The 27,835-nt window shown below is 34.0% G+C and overlaps 1 protein-coding gene across 1 annotated transcript; it reads right to left on the reverse strand.

The window, feature by feature from the left end:
• Nucleotides 1–226: 226 nt before the first annotated feature.
• LOC128996446 (RING finger and CHY zinc finger domain-containing protein 1) lies at nt 227–27,533 on the reverse strand. Its single transcript, XM_054421779.1, has 7 exons — nt 27,422–27,533; nt 18,710–18,871; nt 16,195–16,350; nt 15,664–15,846; nt 14,917–15,012; nt 13,394–13,481; nt 227–5,325 (listed from the first exon to the last, which is right to left on the reverse strand). The coding sequence occupies exons 1-7, from the start codon at nt 27,500–27,502 to the stop codon at nt 5,285–5,287; spliced, it is 807 nt and encodes a 268-aa protein (XP_054277754.1). The 5' UTR covers nt 27,503–27,533; the 3' UTR covers nt 227–5,284.
• Nucleotides 27,534–27,835: the final 302 nt, after the last annotated feature.

The raw sequence follows: 27,835 nt of genomic DNA on the forward strand, positions 1-27,835 counted from the left end.
ACTCATGACTTGTACTTCTTAAAAGTTCAAGCACCAGCCTTATGGCTGGTGGCCAGGCCTCAGGGCATTAATACTTTAAAAACTTCAAATGGCAAATCTATAAAAAAATTAACAAATCTTTCAAAAGTTTAAAATATGAGTTACTCTGTGTATGAAACTAATTTCTTAATTTAACAAGAAAAAATCTAAAAAGGACAACAGGTATTTTTAAAAACATCAACAAAAATATTGCATAAACTTTTAATACCCAATAACAATCAACTATTTTTGACCACACTTTTACTTTAACCTTAACCGAAAGGAGAATTGTTAACATGCCCAACGTAATGTTGGCCACAAATCTATGCCTTTTAATTGGAAACTGTAATGCCTGATTGTTTCTAACATAAACTGTAAAATAAATACACCACTATATTAATGCACATACCTTGTACACAAGGAAATAACAATGGGCATGGCCCTTACTTACATAAGTGTTACATAATATATACAACAAAACAGCATTTACATTACTACATGTGCCAGCAATCTTCATTGAGCCCTACAAAATATATCTTGGAACATGTACAACATCAATAGGCTTTTGATTGGTGAGAATTTGAAGGAATTGCACACTTTTTTACTCACTGACTCAATATATTCTAAATGGTGTAACAGTGACAAACATTTTAAATAATTTACTAATAGTTTTAATCGTTTTAAAAGCAAAACTGAAATCATATTTTCATGTTATTATATGTGCCTAATGATAATAACTGCTCTTTACGAAGCCTTTCATTATACATACTGCTTATACAAGTAAATCTGTAAAGCTGTTTGGATACAAGCTAATTCAACAGTTAATATATTAGTATATAAAACCCGGAATGTTTCCAAAATAAAGCTTTTGACCAAACAATGGCTATTTTCCACGAATACTTGAACAGACACAGAATGGATCATAAACATAAACAATAGTTATTTGTGCAACTAGTGAGCAAAGGGAGCAATTGACTCACTCGAGAGAAATGCTTACTCACGAGCTGTAGGCGAGTGAGGAATAATTTCTCGAGTGAGGCAATTGCACTTTGCACTCGAGTTGCACATTATATTTTTCCTACAGTTACCATAAAACAAATAAATTGGTAAAGAAACGCTTCCTTGCACTGATTAAAGAATGCAAAGTAGCTAATTGCTGCATTTACTCACTTTTGCCGCAGTAATTATTTTGCCACACTTGAAAGAATTTTTATTTCAACCAAACAACACAAAACAGAGTGCTTTTATTCAGCACGTAATACGTGTAAGCTTGAAAATAAGTTGGCAACACTTAAAGATACTACAACTACGATCAGCTGGTGCAGCATTTCCCATTTCGTTCAAGGTTTGGATTTAACCTAACCTAAAAACGTGTTGTTAAGAGTTTGAAAGACTAATTATATGATTTATAGCCTGCGGTTCGTGTTTAAACTTTTCTCTCATGTGCAGCAAAATGCCACTGCACACACTGGTTAGACAAATAACTATTACTGGCCTGAAAATTAACATAATTTAACATTGCTTAAATGGAGCTGTCTAAACCACATGTTAATGCTATTAGTATAGGATTCGGGCCAGCAACTTAATTAGTCTAATGATCCATACTGGTTCTGTTTAAGTATATGTGCTATTTTCTAAGTACTTACACTGTAAATAATTCAATAATACTTAAAAAAATAAAAATAAAAACTACATTCATACCCTACTAAATTGATTTCCAAAACATTTTATTTTTTTTCTAATGTGGTAGTATAAGTAGATATGCTAAATAATATTATAAATTGTGTTATTTAATAAAATAGGTATTAAAGTAACTTAACAAAAGTTAAATAATGCAATTTGTCGCGGATTGGCAGGTTAAAATTTCTATAGTAAAAGGTTGGATTTAAATTCCACTAAAACTTAAATAATAAAAGCCAAAATTAGTTGTAGATAAAACGTGAGTTTCCTTTATAATGCTTTTTACGATCGAAATAAACTATACTGAGCCATGACTCGTCCCTGGGTACTTCAGCTTAAAATACACACCCAAGTGTAAGTCCATGTCTTAAAAGAATTTGTATGGATTCAAACCGAAATAAAATTTTAGAATCAAAGTTGTATCTTATAAGGGTCTAATATAACATAATCACTGAAGATTATGAAAATAAAAATATTTCATAAAGTTAGTTTAAAGAAAAATCTTGTATAAAACTGACTGGTGATAAACTTTAAACAAATGTTTAGTTTGCCTTAACTACCTTGTATAGCTTTGAGTAGTGGGCATTTTTATGCTCATGTTGTGTGAGCATTAATTTAACATTCTAAAGAACATTATCAGCTGATGAGTTTATTTTACTGCACATTCTGAATGAAGTGTTTTTTTTGTTGTTTTTTTTAGGGAGAGGAGGGAAAATGCTTTTACGCACACAGGTAGAAGTATTGTTAACATAACTATATTTAAAAATATAAGTATTTTGTAATGGATAGGTTTAACAGCAGGTTTACCTTACTGACGAGAATAGATTAAAATTAGTGATAGGTCGGTACTTTACGTCAAATGTCGGTTCCGCCGAGAACCGATGGTGAAATGTAGGTACCGGTACCTTCGGTACTGATAATGACAAAAAATTACTGATATTGCCACGATCGCGCAAGACGACGATGTTTCCATGACCGCGGGAGATGATTTTGCTGTGATTGCGATCGAGGATGACAATGATGACGTTACGGCGATCCTGGGAGAGGATGATGACGTCTACATGGTAAGAGGTGTTCATGATTTTGCTGCGATCGTGGACAGCGACGAAGACATTTCCGTAACCGCGGGAGTTCATGATGTTGTCTACACGGGCGCAGGAGATGTTCATGATTTTGCCGCAATGGCGGGAGACAATGACGTCTACACGACCGTGAGTGATGTTCATGATGTTGCCGCACCCGTGAAAAACAGTGATGATGTTTCAGTAATTGAGAAAAATACTTTGGATTTTGCAGTGATATCAGAATACGACGATTTTCACGATATTACTTTGAGTTTGGCTGGACTGAAAATATCAGGCTGGCTCTATGTAGTATCTTAAATATGGTAGTTATTTGATGTGATAAGAAGTGTTTATACTTGGAAATTGGCTAGTTAGAATGTTTCATTGCTGCATACATTTTTTTCCCTTAAAAAAAACCCCTAATAGCCTTAGCCTACCTCAAAAATGCTTAATAGAAAGACATAAAAGACAGGGATTGTTGTAGTACAACCCCCCCCCCCCAGAAAACTTCCCCAGAAACTCATAAAACTTCATAAAACGATTAAAAAAATTGTATTGGCATTGAGAATTGTTTTTTTAGTTATCGGTATCCAGAATCTATAAACTCTGGTATCGACACATCACTAATTTCATCAAATATTAACACTTCTGCTACATTATATATTATTTTGATTTGAATGTGTTTGGTTATTTAAGTGTTTTTTTTTCAAATAAGTTTTATTTTCTCCCTTAAGTTTTGTACCAACCTAATACTAATGCAATATACTGTAAAATTGAAATACTGTATGGATATTTTGTTTTAAAAATAAAAATTAAGAAGCCTATCCTAAAAATTTAAAATAAAGTACCGATGGTACCGGAACCGAGAACCGATTTTGGTTAGAAACCCATCACTAGTTAAAATATATAAATACATGGTTACTTACTGTCTTTGCATTTCTGATTTAGTTATAGCACTATGGTCGTTGTGGAGATTACTCCATTGTCGGGTGTAGTCGTACACTAAACTAAAATACTGGGGCATTTACATTTTTCATGGGATTTCTTCATTTTCATTGAGTCAATTGTTAATAAATGGTACGTATACCCCACTAGTTTAGTTTTGTGCATGACTACACCTGACAAAATGGCCGTAGTAGTATAACTAAATCAGGATTGCGAAGACAGTAAGTAACCTATGTGATATATTTACAGTATACAGGCTATCTGCCAGACTGAAAAATCAATAAATTAAAAGCGCAAATAGACACAGATAAGGTGTTTTGGTTGTCGATGGAAGGAGGAACTTGTCGGAGAGCTCTGAAAATACTGTGTTTATTTTGTGTTTTTTATCTATTTTTGTAAGTAAAGTAAGCCTGCTGTAAAAGCTCGGCCTAGGCTTATCCATTACAAAATCCTTAAAAACCCTGGGCCTACCCTTGCCTAAAACTTCATATTTCTAGAAATATGACTATGTGATTTGATTAAAGAATAAGTAGGCTTAATATTTTTTTCAAACAATCCATTTAGCCTAAACTCAGCAAGTTTTTAAAATTTAAACTCCTATACAACGCAAACTGGAACATTTTCTATCAAATCTATCTACCTTACTAAGAATGGTCGCAAAAGGTAAACAATGGAAATTGCACAATCAACAACATGAAGCAAACAATCAACTACAACAAATTGTGATTTTGTGTGTATAATAAAACCAAAATATAATTTATATCTAAAAAATAAAATGACAAATAGACAATTTACTTTTCTAATAAAACAAAATGGCTGCTAAACATTGTATTAGTAATAACAATTTACAAGCACAGAGTACCATGTTTTACATTGTCCTTCTATTGTAGTCTGTCATAGACAAATCCCAGGGACTAGTGCCTGCACATTCCATAGTAAATGCCAGTGATCCAGCACATTCCATAGCTAGGCTTTGGTACAAGTTGTTCATTTCAAACCGCAATAATACGTCATCTATTGGGCCAGACTAACGCAAGCATGAGTCCTAAGCGAGTTGGATAGAAAACTTAAAAAAAATAGTTTGATTAATAGCCCTTTTGATTCTTTATTTTACCGTTATTTCCTCTTAAGATTGGCCCATCCGACCTCCTCTCATCACAAAAGGCAATTTTTAGTCTAGTCCACTACATTGTAACAACTGCAATAATACCCCAATAAATGGTAGCTTCTCTGTGACCCAAAATAAGGTGACTTCAGTCAATAGTCATAGTCAATAGTTACAAAAGGTATCTCACCATAATCACAAACCTTGGCTCAAGCCTTAGCTTATTTAACTTCACCTGTAAATGTTTAGTAATTGAAGTTTTAACGATTAAAATACCCTTGTTTCTAGAAGAACCAAAGCAAAATTGGTACTCTGGCTATTGCTATTGAATTTTTATACTGTTAACTTATTTTACATAAGACTACTCATTCAGGTGTCAAGTGATGAATGCAGGGTTGCTGCAACGTGGGTTCGGTGCTGAGGTTGGCACTATGGTAGTCAACTACAAGCGAAAGCCGTGCTATCAAGCGTACTAGTCTGTCAAGTTAATCTCTTCGTCCACTCCATCTGCATCTGCGGAAAAGTAATGAATTTATTTTTAAAAATAAAGAACAAAATTACAAAACATAATTTAGGCTAGAAATCAATGTTCTAACTACTTCTACGACAATACTAACAACAAGATCAGAAAAAAAGTGCTCTCACCCTCGTTGAGCTCCTAAGGCAGATTTCCGACACGAGATTAACATAATCAAACCTCCACTTACTATCTAGGCAAATATAAGTCGACTAAAAAATCTGACAGCTATTCCTGATATTATGTCTTGCAGCCTCGGAGCTAAGTTAGAACTACTGTTGGGTGATGTCTGACCAATGGCCGAGCAGACATCATCATAGAATGAGGATTTGATCCTGTCTCAGTCAAGTCTGGTGTGCAATTTATAAATTCAGGTGTCTTTTATTATTCTTATTTTATGTTATCTACAATTTTATAACTTTTATGCAAGGGAACAGTCCAAACCGTGTCTGTGGAAGAGCTTTGTGGGCAAGGACCACCTTCGTGATTAAAACTTAAGTCTAGACTATGACATGAATGAGAAAAAGCAGAAAGTAAGACCATTAAAATAAAACATCTCATTAAAAACGTGGGAGCAGTTTGCTTGAACACCCTGGCAATTTGGTTTCACTAGCGAATACGCAAACACTCGTACTACACTGTGCAACCAATTGCTACAACTAGGACTGCTAGAGTAACTAAGACTAGTCATTCACCAATTTGATTATGACAGAAAAACGTCTACGTTTCTTAATCCCAATGCTGGATAAGTTTTCTTATCAATTTAATCAGTACAAAATGAGTGTGTTGCTAGTTGAGTGGTCCTCAAACCTGATTTATCAAGAGTAAATGAATTAACAGCATGTTCATTCAACATGTACTACTTGACAAGCTTACTAGTATAAAGATACTTCTTTGTGTGATCTAACAGCAAATTATATGTTTTGTTTTGTCTCGATGTTTAACCTGGAGTATGTGAATGAAGGTATTGTTCACACAACCTATACCATAGGTGAAGGGGTTTTTGTCCAAAGATTCTGAATCAACCACAAGACGGATTTGTATGATTCTTCGGTTGAATTAAACTTAATTGAACCACTTTCAACACCAACAACTCAAATACAAAAGTAGAAGTTTTGTTCTCTGTAAATTAACATTCCAAGATCTGTTTAGCATAAAATAGAAACCCATGCCCTAGCTTAATATGAAGCAATTACGACGTTACCAAAATTTACCGCCGTAATAATAATATAATAGGCCTACTCAATTAACCAAATTTAGATTACTATCAAGCTTTCTAATAGGCTCAAACAATAACCAATGAAAGACGTTATTCCAAATAGCCTAGGTTGTTGCACAGTTGCAATAAACACCGATCCTCTTGATGCTTTGTAATTTCAAGGTAATAATAAATAAAATTCTAATAAATACCTCTCTAATTAATAACAGATTTAAGTCAAATTTCATTATTGACTAAGTTAAGATAACCTACAATACGTACACTTACCGTTTCGATATCATAACGTCTGCCGATACAACTTTTACTTTCATCAAAGGCCATAATTAAATTAGACTCCGACTAATCATTCTTTTATTTAAATTATCCTATAGCTGTGATTTGTTTTAATTACTGTAAGATTGTTTAAATTCATATTAAGAATAACTTTATACGGATGCCTATTTACAATCATCATTAACATAACCTCCAGGACATGACATTTGACAGACATCGGTACCCGGCCCGGTTTGAGAATTGAGTGAGAGGAAGTAAAACAATCACATTACGTCATATAGTTTTTTCTGCGCGGTACGTACTCCGGTATCATGGCAGGGCGGGATTTTTGAAAGAGGGAAGACTTCTCTCTTGTTAACTCGGCTTTTTAGCTGGAAGAGTAGAGTCCTCAAAGCTACATTCGGCAAACACTACACTCGGCTTTGTGCTGGAGTTGGTAAGAGCTGAAAGTTGGCAAATTAAACTACATATTAGGGTTTTTATTAGCTAAACTTAATTTCTTTCTCAGGGGTTACATTATTGCGAGTTAGGGAATTCTTGAGTCATTAATATTTTGTGATATAATTTAAAGTAGATTTTTATTCAATTTCAAGTTAAATATTTATGAATTGTTAAATATTTGCGAATTGTTAAGTGAGAAAGATCACTGTGATAATTATTTAATAAGACTGAATGTTAGATTTAATAGATTTGTTGAATAAATATTTAATTGTTACAGCATAAACTCTTGACTTATTATTGTAGGGACACGCTCTCATCTCTCTAGATAAAAATAAAGAGAATACAATATAAGCTTTGATTAGAAACAACCCCACTCATTAAATCGGCTGGCAAAGAACCTCTCCCTGAAGGTAGCTCATTGCTCTACAAAAAATAGCTAGGGTAACCAAAATAACCAATATTTTGAGTTGGAGTGTTGTAAAATGGCGCCCAACGTAGCAGCCAATTAACCAACGTAGTAACCGTACGGAGTAACCAACATAGAAACTTAATTAAACTAACATACTTTGAATGTCTAGAATCTGATAAATAGGTTTATAAATAATAATGGAAGACAACACCAGTCAGTATAACTTGCGTTCGAGTATCAAACCGAGTAATAAATTATTAGAAAGTAATGAAGCTTTGAATTTTTAACAAGACGAAATCCAGAGGAAAATCAAACCATCACACAAAAACCTAGCGAAATTATAGGTCAGGAAACACACCCAAACTATGAAAATTCAATCCACGATAGTGACAGCACTAGCAGTGAGATCTTACAAATAGAGGGGACAGATGGGACGATAAATAAAACACAAAGAATAACAGAAAAAACACCATCAAACAGAGAAAACGACAGTAAACCATCCCAATCTCAAACTATAACTATGGACAAGATCTTGTTAATACTAAATGAAATGAGAGGCGAAATGAGGGAAACTAGAGATGAGATTAAAAAACTAAATGCAAAAGTAGATGAGACTAAATATGAACTTAGCTTTACCATAGATAGAACAATTGAACTATTAAAGAGACAGGTAGAAAACCAATTGGAAAAGGTAACTTACACAATTGATCAAAAAATAAATTATATTGATGATGATTTAAGGAGGGTAAAATCAGAAGGTGAACTAAGGGAGATAAAAATTATGCGCCGGGTGGAAGAACTTGTAGAATCCCAAAATGCTAACGTAACACAAATGATAGAGACAATAAAAAGTGACTTAATAGGAATCACTAATGACACCATTAGGGAACAAAAATCAAAAGAAAGGTATATTGAGGCTACAAACAGTAAGGAAATAATTATCACATACCAAGGGTCCCCAGAACAGTCACTAAAACACTTGCAATTTGACGGACGACAAACAAACCCAATGATATTTCTAAACAAACTAAAAGCATACCTTAGTCGTGAAGAGAAAAAACGAACTAACATGATAGGAGTCGAGGATTCTGATCTAAAGGAAGTACTTGAAGGAATTTTTATTGGTACCGCAGCTTCTTGGTGGCAAATCATAAAGGATAGTATATGTAACATTGACGACTTTGAAAAAGCGTTCATAAATAAATACTGGAGTAAGGAGACTCAACGTGGATTAAAACAGAGAATAGAGATGGAAGAGTATAGGCCAGGAGGTAGATTAAGTCGTACCGAATACTTTATGGAAAAGGCGGTTCTCTTACGCTCAATGTCAGCCAATACTTTGGACGAGGAGGAAATAATAAGCTTGTTGTCAGGTCATTTTGGACAAAAGATTCAGGATGCTTGTAGTGTCCAGGGCATAACCACTATCAGTGCTATGGAAAAATTGTTAGACCGTGAGGACAACGAAGAGAAAAATAAAAGCTTAAAATTTCAAAGTAACAGCTCTAAGCCAAACCAAAACTACAATCAACAACGCAGTAAAACACACCTCGTAGGAAATGAAGACTACAGACAAGAAATAGAACGTAGAGACAGATACAACAGAAACCGAACAGAACAAAACTATCACCATAGATATGATAGGCCACAAGCACACAAAGATAACATCAATGGCGAAAGACCAAACTACAGACCGAGAAATAATGAAACAAGACCTAACTATCCACAAAAGGAGCCATATAGATATCCTAGTGAGGAGCAAAGAAGAGTATGCTCTATGGTGTACCAGGGAAATTCTCAACCAGTGCCTTTAAACGAGAAAGCACCGAGACTTTCAGAGAATCGGGCCCCAACACAAAACTGTTAGGAAATCTAAGAGAAAGTGTAGAAGCCTCGGTGCACAACACAACCACACCGCCCGAAATTCAAATAAAAACTGAAAAGGAACCAGACATAAAGAATACTAACTTCGAAAAAATATTAATAGGAAATGTATATTGTGATAGAGAATTTCTATTAACAGAAGATTTAGAAGTCCCTGAAAATCTAAATAGTAAAATTGTAAGATGTCCTGAAATAAAATTGAAATTACAGAACATAGAAATTAATGCACTGATTGACTCTGGTAGTAACGTAACTTGTGTACAAACTGAATGGTTGGAAGCAAATCAAGATAAGATTAGTATAGTAGGCCAATTACCTCTAACAAGCGTAAATATTACTACTGCTACAGGTCAGAAAAGTAAACGTATAAATAAAATAGTTTTACTTGAAGCCACAATTTTAAATACAACTGTTATGCTCCAATGTTTGGTAATACCAAGACTAATAAGAGAAATTATACTGGGAGTGGATACAATCAAAGAGTTGAATATGAACCTTGACTTTGGAAGAAATAAGATCTCAATTTACCATGGGAATCAAAGCATATCTGTAAACTTAGAGGAGGTCAGTAGTAAAGTTATTGAGTGCAAAGTAATACATAACAATGACAATCTTCACAAAGATTGGGATGAAATAGAAACTAAGAAAAACACAGCTAACAATAACAATTAACAATACATATAAAATAATGAATAATAAAAAAAAAAAAAAAAAAAAGTTTATGAAATGTATTATTATAAACACAACACTAATCTTCTTTTGAATTTGCAAAACAGATGATGGCAGCAGCTAGTTTCTACATTCCAAAGAAAGGAGGAAAGCGTCACCACGAAGCCTTCCGAAAGTGGCTGGCCAAGCTCCCACTTGACGACCCGAGACGAGTGCAGCTTGCTTCAGGCGTCAAGCCGAGAACGAAACTAGCGAATCTCCTGGAGATCAACAACAGGAAGCTGGAGGCTCAGAAGCAGCGAGAGGTGCTCGGTAGACGGTGTGAGCAGCTATCTGAGGAGGCGGACATCACTAAGTACGCCGATGTCCAAGCCAAGAAGAGGCTTACAGAAATGGAGAGGGTGCTGGGCTACCCTATCATCGCCCGGAAGTATGTCTTGCATCCTTGCGACATACCACCAAAGGGACCCCCAACTGAAGACTCCAGCGACCGGGAGGTGCTGCGCATCCTGCACGAGATGAAGGTCCAGGAGCCCATTCAAAGGATTGATCCGGTGACCAGCATCTTCAGCCCGCCTAAAGCCCATCCTGAGGAGGACGTCCTGGAGATGGAATTAGAAGAGGATTTCACCCTGGAGTTTTAGAGGACTCTTCAAGACTCCAACCTAAAGACTGTTATGTATTATTAGTTGTAAGATTTCATGTTCCTATTAGTTATTTTATTTTTTGCTCATTTCAAGACTGATTTATCTAAAATTTTAAAAATTTTCTGTGATATTAGAATTTTGTGAAACTTGCAATAACAATTAGCTTCGTCACAAAATTGAGGGGACAATTACGACGTTACCAAAATTTACCGCCGTAATAATAATATAATAGGCCTACTCAATTAACCAAATTTAGATTACTATCAAGCTTTCTAATAGGCTCAAACAATAACCAATGAAAGACGTTATTCCAAATAGCCTAGGTTGTTGCACAGTTGCAATAAACACCGATCCTCTTGATGCTTTGTAATTTCAAGGTAATAATAAATAAAATTCTAATAAATACCTCTCTAATTAATAACAGATTTAAGTCAAATTTCATTATTGACTAAGTTAAGATAACCTACAATACGTACACTTACCGTTTCGATATCATAACGTCTGCCGATACAACTTTTACTTTCATCAAAGGCCATAATTAAATTAGACTCCGACTAATCATTCTTTTATTTAAATTATCCTATAGCTGTGATTTGTTTTAATTACTGTAAGATTGTTTAAATTCATATTAAGAATAACTTTATACGGATGCCTATTTACAATCATCGTTAACATAACCTCCAGGACATGACATTTGACAGACATCGGTACCCGGCCCGGTTTGAGAATTGAGTGAGAGGAAGTAAAACAATCACATTACGTCATATAGTTTTTTCTGCGCGGTACGTACTCCGGTATCATGGCAGGGCGGGATTTTTGAAAGAGGGAAGACTTCTCTCTTGTTAACTCGGCTTTTTAGCTGGAAGAGTAGAGTCCTCAAAGCTACATTCGGCAAACACTACACTCGGCTTTGTGCTGGAGTTGGTAAGAGCTGAAAGTTGGCAAATTAAACTACATATTAGGGTTTTTATTAGCTAAACTTAATTTCTTTCTCAGGGGTTACATTATTGCGAGTTAGGGAATTCTTGAGTCATTAATATTTTGTGATATAATTTAAAGTAGATTTTTATTCAATTTCAAGTTAAATATTTATGAATTGTTAAATATTTGCGAATTGTTAAGTGAGAAAGATCACTGTGATAATTATTTAATAAGACTGAATGTTAGATTTAATAGATTTGTTGAATAAATATTTAATTGTTACAGCATAAACTCTTGACTTATTATTGTAGGGACACGCTCTCATCTCTCTAGATAAAAATAAAGAGAATACAATATAAGCTTTGATTAGAAACAACCCCACTCATTAAATCGGCTGGCAAAGAACCTCTCCCTGAAGGTAGCTCATTGCTCTACAAAAAATAGCTAGGGTAACCAAAATAACCAATATTTTGAGTTGGAGTGTTGTACTATGGATGATAGTGGCTTGTGAAAATTTTAAGTTAATAGAAAGGTATCTCTGTAATGCAGAGATAGTAGAAGTATCTCTTAAGTTAATAGAAAATTATCTCTTTAACACAATAGATACTTAGTAGAAGTATCTCTTAAGTTAATAGAAAAGTATCTCTGTAATACAGATATACTTTTCTATTCTTAAAATTTTCTTAAGCCACTACCATCCATAGCTTCATATTAGCTAGGGCATGGATTTCTAGTTAATGCTAAAAAAAATCTTTGAATGTTAATTTACAGAGAACAAAACTTTTACTTTTGTATTTGAGTTGTTGGTGTTGAAAGTGGTTCAATTAAGTTTCATTCAACCGAAGAATCATACAAATCCGTCAAAAACTGGTGAAAACTTCTTATAAAAAAATGAATCCTCAGACAATCCTTCAAATTTTTCATCAAATTTCTATTCCTATAATACCAGGAACAAAAATGAGGCAATTCCTGCACTTAGAATTCAAATTTCTTAGATAAAAATTAAAAACCTTCATAGATTTTATAGATTTCATAGATTATAGATGAACCGTCGCGATTTTTGGTACTTTTTACCACAGAAAATTTTAAAAATTCATCTAAGTAATTGTACATTTTCATTGTCAAGGATTGTGTTTGTGAGATGTTTGAGATTGTGTATTGGTAGTTACTGTAGATATAGAATAATGATGTTATTCAATATGTTGTACAGTCCGTTGCGGGAGTGAAAAGCCAAACATCATGCACAGTTAGCAAAAGAAGCTACAGTGCATGCACTGTCAGAAGGCGGAACAGCTGTCAGACTCAATTTGGCAAACACATTTTCCTAATGTCGAGGGTAGTTATCAGTTCAATATGATAATATAACCCCCCGCCCGGTTTGAAGCTCAAGTGTTATAGCGTTATCGAGAGCTATAGATAAAATTGACGGAACATGAAAAAAAATTCTGAAAGAGGAGTTCTGCGATCTAACTAACAGATCAATCGCCTCAAATAATTAACATTTATTGGAGAACTTCCCTGACAGCAATGATGGTTAGTGAAATTTACACTCAAAGTTTAGTAGCAATAACAGACTAGTGTTATAAAATACAGAAACTTACCAGGACGAAATGTTTTTGTTCTTGTTGTGTTATATGAACCGCAACTTTGGCATTTGAGTCCAACAACGTGGTAAGGTACTGTTGAATACTGGAAATAAAAATACAAATATGATGACAATTGTGAAAAATTGTGATATTACAAAGTCGTTAGTCATAACAACAAGGATAACAAGGACCTGAGAATTTTTGGAAATGATAAATACCCCCGCTGCAGCAAACCTGCAGACTAAGCGAATTTCCATTTACCAGTATTGGATTTTCATTGAAATGTATTTGAATAACATTAGGTTTAACAAGTGCCTAGGTTTGCTGCTACAGTGAGGGTAATAAAGTGAGTTTTTTAGTAGAATATGAATAGCTAAATATAAAATAAATAAATTTACCAGTTTGATAAAAATATAACGATAAACAAGCAAACTACAACAATTTAATTATTCTCCATAAGAATAAGATGGGAATTTTAAATTTACAATTTATTCAACTTTCTTCGTAACTAACCAATAACCGCACACAAAAACTCCAATATACTAAATTACTTGTTTTTTAAGTTCTTTAAAATGGTGTAAAAGTAAATATTTATGTTTTGAGGGTCAAAAATGAGAAAACCCTATTTTTATCACATAAAACACCCCATAACATAACCCATACCGGTAATCCGATTATGCTGGCTTACAAACTCATTAAAGTTTATCCCGCCTTGCACCTTCAAGCCAAATTTCATCAAAATCTGACAAAAATTACTCAAGTTGCGATCACGTTTACGGACGTATCTATATATATACTGTGTATATATATAAATTTGAACGAATAGTGTTTTTGGCCTCTAGGAACATCAAATTGAAAAAGTATATCGGTCCCGGGCCTAAGTCTTACCGTACCATCTACGGTAATAGCTACTTCCCTATAGGGAAATTCGCTAAAACAATGTATTAACTTTTAAGATAAAAATTTGCTGATAGCATTTGAAACAGGTTTCTACACAACATAACAAACAGATAAAGAGGTGTATATAGAATGATAAATAGTTTTCGCAGAAAAAAAATTATATTAAATCAACTAGGGAATGTCACCATAATAAACATGCTCAAATGAAGTCAAGTTGAGAATCAAGTAGTAGGCCTAGCCAATGTAGACGAATTGGGACTGGGAAGAGCTTAAAATACCAAACTATTTGGCTATTCAAAGACCAAAGCTAATGTTTACCTGTATATTAAATGGTAATGATAAAAATTAAAAACATAGTTAACAAAGTACCCTTTTTTAAATATTTATTTTATTTTATTTCAAATGCTTGTAATATTTACCAAGATTGTTTCTAGGTCTGTGTAAAAATGAAAAAACTCACTACAAATAACATTGATTTTCAGCTTCATGCTTTCATTGACTTTGGAAATTTGAAAATTTCAGCAAATTGAATAATGGGTTTTTTACATTACTGCTAATATTAAGATAATACACTTGATACTTCATTACAAATTGGTAAAAAAAATTAAATTGAACGGTGAGGATTTATAATTACTTACTTTCTGGCAGTCCTTGCAGAGGATTTGAGCTAAGTAGTCTTTAAACTCCGTTGGCATTGGAGTCAATAATATCTCTTGATCATAATGTTCCCACACCTGTAATGTTTAAAAATTGAAACAACAAATTCCTGCATTCGACACTAAGACACACACACACACAAAAAATTATTTAAGATTGACTAGGAGAAATGATTAAAACATTTACAGAACGATTTTGAAATTTAAATGCATCCATGCATTCAAAACTTAACTAAGTAGGTATGTTAATAAAACAGAGGTATGCTAAATGTTGAAGACCAAAAAATTTGCATTCTTCTCCTTTAGGCCGTATTTTGAAAAATTTTGAAATTTTACAGATGGAAATCTGTGCAATTTAAATTGATTGTTTATTCTGTGTGCAAAAAGTTTGTAGAGGTAAGAAAATTCACAATGTTCACAAAGTGTGTCTATTCTCTGTTGGTGGCTTAATTAAACTAAGTCAGTTTTGTTCTATAAACTGGTAACAACTGAAACAGTGTTCTACTACAATGTTACTGTCTTATCGTTTAAGGGATTTTGTAAATTTTTTAGTGATGGTCGGATCTGGATATCAGACTAACAGATCCGCCGGAACCGACGCCCGATCGAATCCACAAAAAATCGGATCTTGGGCTGGATCCGGTTTTAATGGATCCGAGTTTTTTTCCCTATTAACTTTGAAAATGTCTATAATCAGCTGTTAGATCTATGGTCCATGGTATTACCAACCGGGGTCATGTCTATCAGGGAGGTCTGGCAGGAGGGACAAGTAAAGAGCCCACTCTGCAGCAGATCCTCAAAGCAGGTCCTATGCAGCAGGTGTCCACAGTCCGGGATATGACAGGGTATCCGGGAAGTGTGAATGTCTTCCAGACACACCGGACAATTGGCGCGGGACACGTTCTCAATACACTATCAACAAATTCACTTAAATTCAGAAATTTGCTAGAAATGTGTTAACTAGCAGTCCCCTTGCAGCTAGAAACAATCTGGAAACTAGATTACATCTATACCTAGGCATACTGCAGACAACAAACAAATGTATTAAAGTACCTCACGCTCTAAAAATGAAAACTAATGTAACTGGCAGTTGACCAGTAAAAGCATGAACAGAAAATCTAACGTAACCTACAAAAATGTTGAGCTAAGTGAAAAAAGGTTTCCCATAGAAGTTTTATTAATAGCAATATTGGTTGTGGCTTGATACTAGATTTGTTCATTTATATTTCTCTAAAACAAACAAAAATGAGCTGGACTAACCTTATGTCCGCTCTGCAGCTTGTTGGGCAAACACATGTTGCATTTCTGACAATGGAAAAACCTCTCACGGCCGCCAATGCGGCAAATTCCGCAGCCTTCGCAGTGGTACTGGTTTTTGTCTTCGTCATCAAACAGCTTACATTCTAAGCAAGTGTACTGAAACACAGACAGAATGGGTTGTACTGTACTTGCAATAGTACTGGTTCTTGTCTTAATCTTCAAACAGTTTACATCCTAAACAAGTACAAAGTGGTTGTGTTTCTGGTGGTATTGTTTGCATTGGTTCTTGTCTTAATCTTCAAACAGCTTACATCCTAAACAAGTACAAAGTGGTTGTGTTTGTGGTGGTATTGGTTGCATTAGTTCTTGTTTTTATTGTCAAACTCCTTACATTAAAAAAAACCAAATAATTTAGTATATCAAAGTGTTTTAGTACGGTGATTGGTTACGGAGAAAATTAAAAAAAAGTTAATTTAAAATTCCCATGTTGTTCTTATGGAGAATATTGTAAAATGTTGTAGTTTGCATGTTTATAAATATATTTTGATCAAACTTGGCGGATTTATTTATTTCATACTAAGCTTACGGAGAAATAATTGATATTGGAATAAAAAACACACTTTATTAGTTTACCTGTAGCAACTAACCTAGGTACTCGTTAAAAATAAATGTTAATTTAATGGAATTATTGAAAATCAATCCAGGCAAATGGAAATTCACTTAGTCGGCAGATTTGCTGCAGTGGGGGTATTTTTAAATATGACTGGGCCTACACTTTGTTGTCATATCGCTTGGATAAAGTACTGTTATCAGTAAAATACCTGAATCTATTGACTAAGTCCATTCAACAAAATAGAAATTCCAGGAGTTAATTGGAATCTTATCTGAAATATGAAAAATATACGATAACCTCAACTTTTTCACAAACACATTTTACTACTATATGTTTCTTTTCTTAGGTTAAACTTGTTAGTTATAAACAAAGTGTTGCATGCGAGAAAATACTAATTATTTGTTGCCTGCACTTAAATGTATTATTATTATTTGAAAAATCTTTAATTTATTTGTTATTCTAACGGTTTAAGTTTGGATCCTCAAATGTGTGTCATTCTGTCACCGTTACCATTTAGTTTTGTGCAAAATTTTATTTAACACGTATGACCAGACACCCTGTATATAACTCAAAATCAAAAATTCCCGACAAAAGGTCCCTTTTTGCTTCCCACACCACATATCAGTTATTTGGACCTAAAACGACCTCGGATAGCCTGAGGGCTCAGATAGTCGAAAGTGTACTGTAGGTACTAACTTATTAGGGCTTCAAAACAGAAAATAAACGGTATCAGCATTCTGACACATACTTTCTCCCATATGTTTGTCAACAACCTCATATCCGGAAATGGGATTTGTACAATTTTGTTCAGAATTTAAGGACTATAACATACTACATTTTTATCAAAATTGTTCATGCCATTTTTGGGAAAATCCGATTTCCCGTTATTTTATGGGGGTTTTATGGGGAAAATAATATAATTCACAATAACATTTGAACCGTAATTTTTACAGGAATGGGATTTATGCTGTTTTGTTCAGAATATAAAGGACTATAACATACTACATTTTTATCAAAGTCGTTCGGGCCATTTTTGGGAAAATCCTAATTTTCCGTTATTTTATGGGGTTTTATGGGAAAATCCCCATTAAAAATAAAAATTTCTAAAAAATGAAAAAAAAACTCAAAATTGTAAGGACCATAACATACTATGTTAAATCAAAACCGGATTTTTTTCTAAAATCCTATTTTCCGTTATTTTATGGGGTTTTTATGGGAAAATAACATAATTTACCATAACTTTTGAACCGTAATTTTTACAGAAATGGGATTTGTACCATTTTGTTCAGAACTTAAAGGGCTACAACATACTAAATTTTTATCAAAATCGTTCGGTCCATTTTTGAGAAAATTCGATTTTTCCGGTTTTTTATGGGTTTTTATGGAAAAATCCCCATTAAAAATCAAAATTTCAAAAAAATGAAAAAAACGCCTGGAGATACCATAGATTAGAACCTACATACCAAATTTCATCGAAATTGGACCACAGGTGTAGTCTCTAGCTCTGTACACATCCAGACACACAGACACACAGACACACAGACACACACACACACACACAGACATCACTTCGAAAACCACTTTTTTGGGTCCAGGGGGGCCCAAAACGAATATATCCACTCAAAACTCAAACTCGAAAATTTTGACGAAAACAATACTTTCTCCATATACTATGGTATAGGGGGAGAAACTAAAAATAGTTTCCATGGAAGACGATATTATTTCCTTGGATAGGTTTTTACAATGGAGAAGCTTGATTAACATTTAAAACATAATTTTTAAAGTTTACAATTTTTCCCCATTTAAGGCCTAACTTACGTGCTATCCAACGTACTCAACGCCGGTGTAGGCCAATCAATAGTCCTGGTAACTTTACTTAAAAAACATAAAATTCTACCTTACCTTGCCAAACCGCAGTCTGCACTTTTCACACTCTGCTTGCACCTTCTGTCGCGTAGAACAGTTGCCACACACTAGCTCTGTGACATCCTTGCGGTTGAGAGGGTGGGTCTCGTTCTCATCATGGCAGAATCGGCAGGTGTATACCTTGTCACAGCAAGGCGTCTAACGGTCATAAAAATTATTAGTAGATAGATGGCAAAATAGAAAGTAAAACATTATTGATGGTTTACAGACTACTTAACTTGGGTAGGATGGTATAAATCTTGAAAAAAACATAGCAAGGACACAGTTTAGACAATTGTTTAACTGTAAACCCCAGCAAATTTAACATATGACTTTGTAAGTTTAAAACTTAGATTTTTCAGACAGGAAAAGGGTTTTGTAGCTTATTTAAAAGCAAAGATGAGTGACGGTGAAGTGTTGAATGAATGAGATGACAGCTTTTACTAACTTAGATCCTGTTTCTTTGATCAGGCACAAAGCCAAAGCCTAATCATAGACAGCTGGGCCCAAACGGCCCAGTTTAAAATCACCAAAGAGCTTCTGGCTATTCTCAGTGATCAAACTGGTGACCATTAAATAAATAAGCGATCACTAGGGTAGCTTATCTCCTCTCCTACTTAGTTATTACTAGCTGTGTGCCCGTTCTACGCACGGGAATCTTATAGTAGTCAGTTGAAACCTTCTTATATTAAGAACAGCAGTTGGTTTGTTGGCAAAATATGCTGGCAAAACTATTCTGTATAAACCTTCGCAAATACAGTATCAGTTTCAAGCCAAAACAAATGCTCCGCAATTAAATGTCACCCGGATCGTGTTGGTCCATATTTTAAATCCAATAATTAAACTAAAAAATGCTTTATAGGCCTAGATCTATGAGGCATAGCCCTAAGGTAGGCCTATAGTTGAAAGTTACTTTCCACAATGGTTAAAAGTATTTAAAGTACTACCTCAACCTCACCATTTAACACTTTATTTGGGTTGACATTTTCATTATCAAAGGTACTCTTGTCCTTTTCGTGACACTGAGAAATAACAACATTCATGCGTTACCAACAGACATACACACAAAAATACAGAACTCGATTAGGGAATTTGCTACGTTTTAAGGCTAACAAAGTACATATAAAATTAGTATTTGAAATCTTAGTCAATGTCATCAAATGTTATCATAACAATTTATATTTGCTTGATCCGAAGATGACCCAAAATGATGTCGAAATGACGGCTTACTATATGAAATGAAGTACTATATACGATTTAGATTGGTAATTTATAGTAAAAATTACCAAAATAGGCCACGAACTACCTATTGATACATAAACAATTCATGATTGTTTGCTGAGCAAATGTTTTACTTAAATGAGTTATCATTTTCTTAGCATAAACTAACATTTTTGAATCCAGACAGAAAAGGCAAAACTTATACAGTTAAGACATCAATTAAATTGAATACGGCTGTAATACGACTGTATAAATAAGGTGCAACACCAACGATAACTAATTTGTAAATTACAGTACAGTGATGTGTTGGTACGTAACAATTATTCTTGCTGCTACCAACAGTTCTAAGGAAAAGAACCTGTACCAAAAACCAACGTTTACAGTTAAGAATTACGTCCGACCAATTAAATGCGTTAATCAAGTCCCAAGGATATTGATTTCTTGGTTTTGGATTTTCTTATAAAAAGTTATCGGCAATCAAAGTTATTTCCCATTAATTGCTCTATTCGTAAACAACTTTTAATGTAAACTTATTGGTGTCAGTTTGAAAAAAAAAAACAACCTTATACAAACAACTTTTTGTTATTTAATAGAATATGTATTCTCTAAACAATGATTGGTATATCTTTAAACATTAGAAGGAAATGTGACAAAACTCACACAATGCTGGGTTTTTGGACGTTTGTAAATTTATTTCTTAAGTAGGGAGGCCGTGTATTCTAGGGAAAAGTACCGTTACCAAGGATCGTCGTCGAAAAGGTTGTTATGAATAATTGGGTCTACAGGCGTAAGTACCCAAGAGATGGGCTATGGACCTATTGGCTGTATGGTCCAGCAATTACATCACACGGTGAGTAGGAACAGAAAGTGACACATTGGAAAAGCGAGTTTAGCATCATCCATAAACCGTAAACCTCTGTTACAATCACCCACTGCAGTTGTGATTTTTTACTTTACACTTTACACAACCGCCATTGAAGCGCCGTCAATGAGTGGACTCCTTGTTTGTAAGCTATTGGCAACAATCATTAATAAATTTAAGTTTCCCAGCCCTATATAACACTGATTCAAGGTCTTCTTTCTGGTTATCAAAACTCAAGAAATATTTTAAACACAAAGAATCTCTGGTTCCTGACCTGGATGATGCCTAGTTATTTAATTTCATTTACGTTTACACTATATTATTCCACTTGCGATTAATTAAATCTGTTATGTAAGAAACACTTTTTTAATCTCACTTGGTTGGGATTTGCCTTCAAAAAGTGATCGGAAATGGTTGCGGTATTTGTAAACAACATTTGTATAACCATATCAGTGACAGCTAGAAATAATAATCTTGATCCGAACAGCTGTTCGTTATTTCATAGATGATTATGTGATAAAAATTGGATGAAAACTTGACAAAAATCACACAAAACTGCATTTTTGAACGTTTGTAATTTTATTTACAAAGTAGTGAGGCCATATTTTAATGGCTAAAGACACTCTCGCCAATCCAGTGAATACATTAAAATGACTTGGATCTTGATAGGTACTCTCGTGTTCCTGGAGAAGATTGCGTAAAATGCCATCTTGAGTGTTACAGACAGACAGAAATTTAGATGGGACTTGTTTTGGCTTCTTTAATGTATAAAATGTAAAAATAACCTAAAAATTTATGATTCTGAGCAATGTACAGACAAAACTCTAATTTTATTTATATAGATAATCTATATATTAATTTGAAACTGTTTTTCTTTGTGACAGCTAATTTGAGAGATCGGCTGGGCGTAGAAACTCGGTAGATGTGTCTAAAGAAAGATCTTGGTTTGTAGATGAGCCATCAAAAGAGAAATTCTACCCCAGTGGCCTTTAAAATTCCATTCCCATCTCATTCTTATGGAGGAAAAAACGGGGTTTTTGTCACATCTAATTTGAGAGAACGGCTGGGCGTAGAAACTTGATAGGGGTGTCTAAAGAAAGGTCTTGGTTTGTAGATGAGCCATCAAAAGAGAAACAAGGTAAATTCCCTTGGGGCTCTGACCCAGAGGCCTTTAAAGTTCCCTCTTCAGATTTGTTTACATTACGACCATATGCATAATTTTACACTACATTTTAGTGAAACAGCTGTTAATATTTATCCTTCAAACTCTACGCAGAGGGTCGTCCCCAAGAAAATAGCCATGCTCATGAGTGTTTTGATTGCGAGAAAAGGACATAACGACACATTTCGAGGTGTTCAGATTCATTGAATTGTCAAGGCACCAATTCATCACTGCATTTATGGATGACTGAAGACGAATGAAGTCTTGAGCACTGGAGGTCTCCAAGAAAAGTTTTGCATCATCAGCGAACAGAAGGTACTCAGAATCTAAGGCGTTGCCAATGTTATTTATAAATAAGTTGAATATGAACTGTAAATATGTATCAATACCACAGTTTTCCAATTTAAATGAAGACTTTATTTTTTAATGTTCTGCTATTGAACGTGTGGATTTTAATTCAATTTTAATTTCTATTTATACAGTACCAATTGGCAACATAAGTAAACAATTTTTAGATAGACTTTAAAATCTATTTCTGATAATACAGAAAATTTAAAAAAAATACCGTTTTGGTAACTGGAGATTTTAACATCGACATTTTAACAAATGACACATTCAATAGGTTTGAAGAAATTTTTGAATGTAATGGTTTTTGTTTTCAATTTGAGGAGCCAACCAGAATAACAAATACTTCATTTAATTGTTTAGATAATTTTATCACACCCAAAACGTTTAGTTGCTATTGCAGGTTTTTTAGGTTAAACACTGAGTAAGGTCTTTCTGATCACAATGCTATATTTATAAACCTCCCTAAGCTTGCCAAGTGTAAAACCATCAAGATTACTTCTAGTTCTTTCAAGAAAAGAATCATCTGTGATAGAAATACAGATGAATTTTGCAAATATCTACAGAGCACTTATTATAATTTTGTATTTAAACCCCAATGAAAATTACAATAGTTTTTTTGAGAAATTTTTTATCATCTTTCAATCATATATTTCCTGTTAAATTATTAAAAAGGAATGCTAAAACTAATAAATATACTTCTTTGAATTGGGTGACCCAAGGTATAAGAATTTCCAGTAAGAGGAAACGAGAATTGCACTTGGAAGCCAAGTTTAGAAGGTAAAAGCCAAGAGTTTAAATATCCTATGTCAAACAATAAAAAAATATTTAATAAAGTTATAAAAAATTCAAAAATTCTCTCAAATAATAACCTAATTAGAAAATCTGAAAACAAATCTAAGGCAGCTTGGCAAATTGTTAACAATGAACTGGGCTTGAACCGTACCTACTCAAAGAGACAAAATTATTTTAAAAGATGATACAAACCAAACCACTGTTGACAACCCTGATAATGTAGCTAAGCTTTTTAACAGTTTTTTTCTGTAATACAATTATTAATCTGAATGTAAAAAAGGCTTCTGTCAATGGTGTTCATTCGTCTGTAAAATCATACTGCATTGATGGTGGGGTTACATTGTGCAATCTTAGTCTCACTAATAAAGATGAAATAAAAAAGGTCATCCTTTCTCTAAAGAACAAAATTTCAGTGGGCTGGGACGAATTCCTATTAAACTGGTCAAATCTGCAGCTGACGTTATCTCCGAACCCTTATATTTTATTATAAATCAGTGTTTAAAGAATGGTATTTTTACGGATCAACTCAAGTACTCCCAAATTTCTCCCATTTTTAAGAAAGGTTCAAAATCAGATATTAATAACTACCGCCCAGTATCAGTATTAAGTAATTTTTATAAAATATTTGAAAAAGTAATAAGCTGTAGACTAGTTAATTATTTTGAAAATAATAATTTATTTTACAATAAACAATTTGGTTTCCGAAAAAAACTTAAGCACAGTTTCTGCTCTCACTCTGTCTGTTAATGAGATTGCAGAGGCCTTGGACAGGTCTCAGGCCACAGCGGGTGTTTTCTTTGACCTGTCTAAGGTTTTTGACTGTGTGGATCACTCACTCCTGTTGCTGAAACTTAATGATTATGGGATTGGGGGAAGTTGCTTTTCTTTAATACAATCTTACCTTTCTGAAAGAAAACAAAGAACTTTAATTTTAGAAGATAACAATAAACATTTTTCACCATGGGAAATTATATCCACAGGTTTTCCCCAAGGCTCAGTATTGGGCCCACTTTTTTTTATTATTTATATTAATGATCTTCCAAAGGCTATTAAATAAAGAACTAATTCTTTTTGCCGATGACACTACTGCTTTGATAAAAAATAATAATACAACTGAAATGTTTTCTTCTCTGCAAGGTGTGTTAAAGGATATGGAGCAATGGTTTTTAGAAAATGGGTTAAAACTTAATGTTGAAAAAACAAATATTATTAAATTTTCTACTAGACACAAAAATATGGAAAAATGTTCTTTTAATTTAGTTGAAGCTCATAAATTCTTAGGGGTTTATGTAGATGACGTAGTTAAATGGGATTCACGTTTGAATTATTTACATACCAAAATTAGGTTGATATCATCTGTTATTCATACATTTAAGGGACTGTGTTTCTATTGAGACACTTCAAGTTGTTTATCATGCTTATGTGGAGTCGTTTTAAAGATATGGCATAATTTTATGGGGTCAAGCAACTGGTATTAAAACTATATTCAGGTTACAAAAACGTATTATTCGCATTATCACCAACTCTCATCCACACAGTTCTTGTAAGAAACATTTTCAAAATTTAAAAATTCAGACATTAACGGGGTTGTACATTTTAGAATTATTAAATTACATACATTCAGTTCAAAATGAGCTACCAAAAACAATACATTTTAATCACAGGTATGAAACCCAAAATGAAAATATATTTAGACTCCCCAAACACCGTTTGACCCTATATGAAAAATCTCCATTGTATGCTGGGCTGAGATTTACAATGTGCTTCCGCCGTGCTATAAGTCACTAAGCAAAACCAAATTTAAAGAGACAATTTAGATAATTTACTTATTGACAAGGCTTTTTACTTAATTGAAGATTTTTACAGAACTTCAATTTAGAACATTTTTTTTTATTTATTCATTTTAAAGCCCGGTTTCCCCAACTCATTTAAACTTAGTTTTAAGTTAAACAGCGATTTAGACTTAGTTTATCTTTGATTTGTGTTTCCCCAGATTTAAACTAGGTATTAATCTAAGTTCAAACTAAACCACCTCTCGACTTTTTTTAACTACTTGGGATAAAATAAACTGAGTTCAAATTAGTAAATTACAACAGTAACATAACCTCAAATCAAAACAAAAAGTAGGTGTTAAAACAATAATAATTGAAGCAACTACAAATTCATTTGAACAAAAGTAGGTTTGGTTTGGTTTAGGGCTAGCTTATAAGTTAAGTTTTATTTATATTTTAATTTACTGTTTTTAATAAGTTATTTTTTTACATTTTATTTAATTTCAAGTTAGGCTACTATTAATTGCAGTATTTGCCCCTTAACTCAAACGGAAGAGTTTAGACATTTTCGAAGAAGTAGAAGATGAAGATTATGACACTTTAGTACCTAGAACAAGAGGTTACTGGTTTAAACCCTGTATCTGGTTAAACAGGATTTTAACACGTTCACTGATACGGACGTTCCGGAACGTCAACCGGGCCACGGCGCCAGGAGCAAAGAACGTTCTGGAACGTCACCGTTAATTGTTGGTTAACGTTTCCATCAGCCAGCTCAAGTGTCCTATTTTCTTTGCAGCTCGCGGAAACGTACTTTTCTGACAATAAAAAATATAGTTTCCCAAAATCACCACCAGGGTAGTTTAGGACAGGGCTTTGTTTCACCTCTTTCCTGCTAGATAGCGACACTACTTTACCGGCTGTAACCTGGGTAGTGCTGCTATCTATCAGAATCACTTAGTACTATGTCCAAATCCAGTTTTATTACAGAACATTGCCATCCAGTATAACTACTGTTGCTTTTACTGTAATTCAGTGTATCGGCGGCAGTGGCGAGCGTTAGTTCAGCTACTGGCGCCATCCCGGCATCTAGCGGTCAGCAGCAAAACATTTTAAATGACTGAAATAGGCTAACAAGAAACAAATTGTAAACAAAAATCAACCTCTACAGTGCACCGGTTAGAACTACGATAAAATTGGCTTCTGCTGTTTCATAAGGATGGGAAATCTACTACCGATAAGGGAGTAGGCTATGTTTTTTTCCAATTATCTTAGCTTGCTAAGCTGGTTATTGGCCTATAAATCCGCGTTCACACCAAAGTTGACAACCAAAAGTTTACAACAAAAAGTTTAACTTACGACCAATGTATTTTACAACTAAATAGCCTAAGTTAAATGTTGCTCTGAACAAATGTGAGAAAATAAGTTAGTGGAAGATTTTTTGTGGAAAATCAAAAGTTGCTCCTCACTAATTTAGAGCAACTAAGTTATGTTAGTGGTAAACTTGTTGCCAAAGAACTGCCTACTAGCATAGACAAAAAGAATTAAATATAGACCGTCAGCCGTGCTGCAGTTACCATAGCTTCTAGCGCACCAAAACGGCACATGGAAGATTTCTCAGGTGACGTTTGACGTCACTAACTGCTGACGTCACTTTGAGGGAACACCATTAGGCCGCAACATGGTTTTGAGGCATCGGCCTTGGTGGTGTAGTGGATAGCGTGTCGGGCTGATAATCCAAATGTACCAGGTACGAATCCCACTGGTAGCATTAACTTTTTGTCAACAATTTGTTTCATATCAGCAAGTTTGGTTGGTTTGGTTAGGTTATGACAGTTTAATTTTATAATTAAAAAATTATAAAATTGAATTTGAGGCATTTAATATTTTATTTTATGAACAAAACTATTTTTCAGAATAGTAAACCTTCATTCGATTTTTCCATTATCAGCACGTTTGGTTAGGTTATGACAGTTTAATTTAATAATAGAAAAATCATTAAATTGTCTGAGACGCAGCAGTTAGTGACGTCAGCAGTTAGTGATGTCAAACTGTACCTGAGAAATCTTCCGTGTGCCCCACCATCTGGCGCACACCGCTTGGGGCGGGCATGTATTTACGGCGTACACGCTACGTAAACTACAGCGGTGTGCGCCGGAACCTATGGTAACCGCAGTACGGCTGACAGTCTATATTTAATTCTTTTTGTCTATGCTACTAGGCTACAGCCTAAGTTGCCAGCTGGAGTCCACAGACAGTACAGTATTGTGTTTCATTAACTAGGAAATGGGTCCTATTAGATTGAAGGCTTAGCCTATGACAAACTAGTTACATATACATTAAACATGTTGAAATATTATCTGGGAGGGGAAGTTTTTATTGTAAAATAAGTATCATTTATAAATGTTTTACTAAAATATTGATAACTTACTGCAGGTGGACTAAGTTATCAACCTTCAGTTAATATTTACAGGTGAAATAAATTATTACACTTGGACTTTTTTGGTTATAAAATAACAACATTTATAACTAAATACAATTTTTGTTAATCTTACCACAAATTTCGTTCTCCTTTTGTAATGTTTACAGCCAATCTCATCTTCCACCTTGACATCTAAACTACCTGATTCCGCCATTTTGAAGAAAATACGACGTCTGCTTGGGCTTAGCTTATTAATGCTGAAGCTGAATGCTGTCGCTGTGCTTGTGCTGCTAGCTGCTAAACTTATCTATCTATCCTATCTACAAGAACCACAAGGACCCCCACCTGGGTCGCGTTCCGGACAGGCTCACGGGAGCCATCCTTGACGTCATATTGATGGTTCGTAAATCCATGACGTCATACTTAGTTATAAAATTAAGAAACATTAAAAAAAAATTAATTATAAATTTAAACAGTCAGTCATAACCTAACCTAACTCTGAATAAAAAATTTTAATAGTTTATATTTCCAGTTTATAAATCCTGCA

Source organism: Macrosteles quadrilineatus, unplaced genomic scaffold, assembly GCF_028750875.1.
Source record: "Macrosteles quadrilineatus isolate MER2022 unplaced genomic scaffold, UCM_ALF_1.0 Scaffold_6__1_contigs__length_79288215, whole genome shotgun sequence".
Classification (NCBI taxonomy): Eukaryota; Metazoa; Arthropoda; class Insecta; order Hemiptera; family Cicadellidae; genus Macrosteles; species Macrosteles quadrilineatus.